This window comes from Pterocles gutturalis, unplaced genomic scaffold (genome assembly GCF_000699245.1).
Source record: "Pterocles gutturalis isolate BGI_N339 unplaced genomic scaffold, ASM69924v1 scaffold24540, whole genome shotgun sequence".
Classification (NCBI taxonomy): domain Eukaryota; kingdom Metazoa; phylum Chordata; class Aves; order Pterocliformes; family Pteroclidae; genus Pterocles; species Pterocles gutturalis.
In genome coordinates this window covers 47,858-53,274 of record NW_010139044.1, presented here as the reverse complement: position 1 = coordinate 53,274, position 5,417 = coordinate 47,858, and the positions used below count along the sequence as shown (strand labels likewise).

General features: G+C 48.1%; 1 protein-coding gene across 1 annotated transcript in view; it reads left to right on the top strand.

The window, feature by feature from the left end:
• Positions 1–322: 322 nt before the first annotated feature.
• The window catches only part of NFATC1 (nuclear factor of activated T-cells, cytoplasmic, calcineurin-dependent 1), a gene marked incomplete at its 3' end in the record, with an annotated part of 40,389 nt that continues 35,294 nt past the window's right edge, over positions 323–5,417 (top strand). Inside the window, exon 1 of the mRNA XM_010083238.1 lies at positions 323–1,428. Coding sequence (XP_010081540.1) covers positions 485–1,428 — 944 coding nt within the window. The remainder of the gene's footprint in view (positions 1,429–5,417) is intronic.

Sequence of the window (5,417 nt, the reverse complement as noted above, 5' to 3'; positions counted from 1 at the left end):
CTTTTCAGGGAGAGAATGAGGCTCACATGTAAAAACACGTCTCTTGAGTAGCACTGCAGTCTGTGAGTGCTGAGAAGAGCATCCTCAAGACACACTCAGTCCTTGTACATCCCCCTCCCAAGATAGCTTGTCCTGTGCTGTTCAGTTAGTGGCATTTTCAAGGATGCTAGCCTGCAGCTTGTCCCCCAGCATGGCATGCCTGTGGGCTGGGTTGCTGAGGAGAGCTTGTGCTTTTGTGTGTCGTGCCATGTCCCTCTGCTCCAGCTGCGTATGTTACTGAGTGTATTTGTGCAGCGCCTCATATCATTCTTGTTTGGTTTTTTTTCCAGAACACTATAATTATACATCTTCAAACGTAAATGCTGGCTTGCCTCTAAATGTGGCGCATTCCTCATTGTCAAATCCATGTCATGGCCTTCAGGCATCAAATCCCGTCATTTCAGTTGTCCCATCGACAAACCATCCTTCTGGATATGGAGGACACATGGACAGCGGGGCCTCCGAGTATTACCTGCCGCCAAACATCAGACCTAACGGAGCTCCAGCGCTGGAGAGCCCTAGAATTGAGATCACTTCTTACATGGGACTTCATCATAACAACAACCAGTTTTTCCATGATGAGGTTGAGGAGGCCATCCCAAATGCCAAGCGGTCGCCTTCCACTGCCACTTTGAACTTACCAAACATCGAGGCCTACAGAGACCCTTCCTGCCTGAGTCCAGCGAGTAGCTTGTCTTCCAGAAGCTGCAACTCTGAAGCGTCTTCCTATGAGTCCAACTACTCGTATCCATACACTTCACCCCAGACCTCCCCGTGGCAGTCCCCGTGTGTCTCTCCGAAGACCACCGACACAGAGGAGGGCTACCAACGCAGCATGGTGGCCTGCACTTTGCTCAGTTCCCCGAGGCACTCTCCGTCAACGTCTCCCAGGACGAGCATCACGGAGGAGAACTGGCTGGGGGCTCGCAACTCCAGGCCTCCGTCGCCTTGCAACAAGAGAAAGTACAGCCTCAACGGCCGGCAGACCTCCTATTCCCCGCACCACTCCCCCACGCCTTCTCCGCAAAACTCGCCGCGGGTGAGCGTCACGGATGAGACGTGGCTGGGCAACACCAACCAGTACACCAGCTCCGCCATCGTCGCCGCCATCAACGCCCTCACCACTGACAGCACCATAGATATGAATGACGGGATTCCCATCAAGTCCAGGAAGACTGCCATTGACCACACCCCGTCCATGACTCTCAAAACAGAACCAGCTGGCGAGGAGCATGGGACCATATCGCCAACTGCCGATTTGTCACCAGAAGACTTCTCCAGCTTTCAGCACATCCGGAAAGGAAACTTCTGTGAGCAGTACCTGTCCGTGCCACAGCATCCCTACCAGTGGGCCAAACCAAAGTCTCTGTCTCCAACATCCTACATGAGGTAAGGAACCCAACTGAAGAGCACAATCCTGGTAGTATCTTTATTGCATGCTTTTCTTTCCTCCTTCCCTTTCCTGTCTCTGCCCATCCACTCATTCTCCTTAGCCGTACCTTGTGATGCTGCCTCTGTTGTTGGTGTGGTGTGACCAAGAGTAAAGCCTTGAAGGGTTAAAGAGGCTGTTCTAGGAGCTGGCTGTGTGGGGGTTTTAACTGGTTATCTGCTGCCCAGGGGAAGCCCAGGCAGTCTGGAAACGGGGTATTCAGAAACTCGTCAGGCAGCAGGACAATTTGGTGCCATCAGACCTGTGGCTTTACTTAAATCGTTCATCATGTCTTAGTGTGGTTTTTATTGCAGGACAAGGAGATGTTCTCATCATTGTGTCTATTACGTGGCTTTTTACATTTACACTTTGTAGACAGTGAGTACAAACAGAACAGGACTATGGGGTTTTTTGTACATTATTTCAGCTTTTCCTTCACTTCATCTGAAAGTTGCTTATCAATCTTCTTTTCCTGTCTGTGTTGGACAGGGATTTTATTTTTTCCCCCTTCCCCACCATTTTTATGTTTAAAGAAGAAAACCTTATTTGTCAGCTGATAATAGTCAATATACTCGCCACATTTATTTATCACAAGAGGACTCTGAGTAGGAAGCACGAGAGAATAGCCAGGATTTGAGTTCCATCCATTGCTTTCTCTTTTGGTCTCAGTTATGGTCTTTATTTTGAAGTCTGCTGAAGGCACCACTCAGAAGCATGTGGTGCAGGAAAAGTTTGGCTTTCCAAAGTTTGCAGGCTCTTCCCAGTCCCTGGTTGTGATGGCCGCCCTCCTCCTCCCCAGGCATGCCTGGCTTCTTGCTTTCGACAGCATGTAGCTGAAATGTTTTTGTTAGCGACACATTCCCTGACCCTTAACCTTGCCAGTCTCACTTTTCTCCAGCCAGCACCTCTCTGCCACATGCCGTCTCCCAAAACTGTGACTGAGCGGTCTGTGGCCCTTTGTCATAGAGTCATAGAGTATCTTGAGTTGGAAGGGACCCGTAAGGATCATGAAGCCAACTCCCTGCTCCTCTCATTGTGTTACAGCATGTAGTGCTGTGGTCCCCTTCCTCATCTATCTCCTCCTCCTCCTCCTCTCTGCATTGCCCCGGCTCCTTGCAGGAGCTCAGTTCAGTGCGGGGAGATGCAGCAACCCCTTTGGGTCTGGCCGAGCCCTCCAGATGTAGGCACTTGCTCCCTTTCTGAGCTGAGACAGAGACTTTTAACACCAGGGAAGTCCTCCAGAGCCTTCCCGCATGCTTAAAAAAACCCTTTTACATTCTCCCACTGGAGTGTGAAGTAGCCCGCGTTTGTCAGAGAGACCAGCCCTCGGCTTTTGCGTCGGGGGGCTGCTTTTTTGCCGAAGACTACAAGGGCACTAATAGAACAGTTTGACCAAACAGGCTTTTATCTTTCCCTTGCAGCAAGCAGCCCGTAGGCGCTTTGCTGCGATCCGTCGGGAGGCACCCGGCGTGCCTGTGCGCTAACACAAACAAGAAAAGGTGAAGCGTACAAAACGGAGCCCCGCTACGTTGTGTATTTAACATTTTTTTCCACTGTTTTGGTCTTGTATAAAATATGTTTCCTGGTTCGCAATATGTTTCCATGTGATCTCATTAACTCGTGCTCTGGGGCAGTTGGAAGTTACTGTCGAAATGTGATTTCAAGTTATTTTACCAATCAGATACACTGGCTGTGCTTCCTTCCACCGAAAATACCTCTCGTTTCATGTATATGAAAGTGCTGGGCAACTGAGCATGGACGTCAACAGGATCACAGCCTACGCAACAGAAACTATGTTATTTTAAATCTTTTCCAAAAAAATGGGTTAAGAATTTGTCACAACAGAGCTGGATTTTTTTCCTGTTATGTTACACATCTGTTCTATTTCAAACGTGAGGGCTGGAGGGGTGGGTTCCAACAAACAACTCGGGCTCCAAAATCTACCCGGTCATAACGATTTGGAGATAACCAGATTTGATTACCTCCTCGGTCTCTTCCTGAATACGTGGGACAATTTTCATCAAAAGCTGGTGTGCCGTGGAAAATCACAGACACCTGTCCCTCCCTCCCTTACATTCCCGTCTCTCTGGGGCAGGAGGGAGCGGGCTCGGGCAGACCATCGGCCGCGTGCTGGCTCCTTTCCCAGGGTTTGGTAGCAGAGCCTGACCCCCCAGCCGAGGCTGAGGCTGGCCAGGGCAACCCAGGTCTGCTGGGGCTTTGTCTGCGGTGCTGCAGTTGCAGTGCGGGGCCTCATGCCAGGTCTTTGGAGGTAGAACATATTTAGAGACCAAGCAGAGATTTTTCAGGGGAAGCTTTGGAACAAACCGTAAGGTAGTGGTGATGGGAATTGTACCTTTTCCAGACCAGAATGGGTTACCTGGATGTGCCAGTCTGCCTCAAAAACTACCGGAGGTAAACCGTTACGTGGAGAGTCGAGAGATGGTCTGTGTGAAGTTGTGCTGTATCCTTTCGCTCCAAGGTCTTTTTTTAAATTTCATTATTTATGCGTTGTGCTGTCTCACTCAAATGCAAGAAGTTTCTGTCTGTAGTCCTTGTCTAATCGCTACCATAGCAAATAGTTTAGAAGGAAGCGCTCTCTCAGGCAAAAATGTCAAAGCCAGAATGGAAGTACAGGACTGCACTTCTGTCCTGGGGCGCGGGGGCTTTGTTAGTGACTATTTCCAAAACTAAAATCCTGGGTTAATTTTTTATCTGCCCAAATCATCCTGTATTACACAAAAAAAGTATATAGGCACTCATGAAAGTGCCAGATTCCTGAGTATCTTACACATTTTTTATGACTTCCTCTTTAGCCACTGTATTTGAATAAACACAACCTGAAATTTCCTAGAGACATGTTTCTTCTGCTTTGAAAAGTAACGCATCGCAGTTATTTCATGGGTGATCAGTTTAATCCAAGAAGTGTGTTGCCCTGTAACACTTTGAGTTTTCATTAAATGTGGTGGTTTTTCGGGGGGAAGGGGAAGAGAAATGGTTGGGTTTGTTGGTCAGGCGTATGGCATGCATGAGGTCTGCCACACGAAGAGGAGCTTCCAGGAATAGACATCCCATTCCAGGTGGCTTATAAAAGCTCCCTACTGTATTTCTTATCCAGCGGTTTTTGGGGTCGTGGGGTTGGGTGGGGTTTTTTTGGTGTTTTTTTTTTGTTTGTTTGTTTTGTTTTTTTAACCGTTGAAAGCCACATTTTCTTTAGCTGCAGTCTCTTTTTTTCAGCCTCAAAAATATAAATGTACGTTCTTGACCTCACAGACACAGGGTCATGCGGGGTTACATATGGAGGCTGCAGTTTGCACCCAGAGAATGTACGGCTGGATACCTGCCCCACCCGTTGCAAAAGCACGTTTGGCTTCTAGCTGCATCAATGGGCTTGTTTATTTCTTGTGGATTTTTTTGGATTCCAGTTTTGTGACTGTCACAGTATTAAACTCAAGCATGCACAAATCGTTCATTGAGGTCCCAAACCATATGATTTCCTTAAAAATCATTATTATAAAATATTGCCTTTTTTTTTTTCTTCCTTCCTTTGATTTGTGGACCTTTCAGATGCTCTTGATGTGTGCTTTTTTTTTGCCTTTTTTTTTTTTTTAATAGATGTTTTGGTCCAGATCATGAGATAGAGGACAGCCTTACCTGGGAGAAGTTGAGTTTCTCAAGAAATTGGGGTTTTCTGAAGGTGGAAGAAGGCAGCAGCTGTTTTCAGATGAGATAGTCACCGGTGCAGCAGCAGTAGCACTGGATTTGCTGCCCTGTGCTTTCAGGGCAATCTTGTGTGTTTATGGGGGAGCGAGAGGAAGTTCCTGAGACAAAGCAAAGGCAGGGTTGTCTGGGAAAGACCCAGTGACATGGGGACTTGTGGCTGTGTGTCAGTGACCATCTCCTGGGACTCGTTAGTGCTGATTGAGGGGCGGGGGGAGCGGACAGGGAAGAG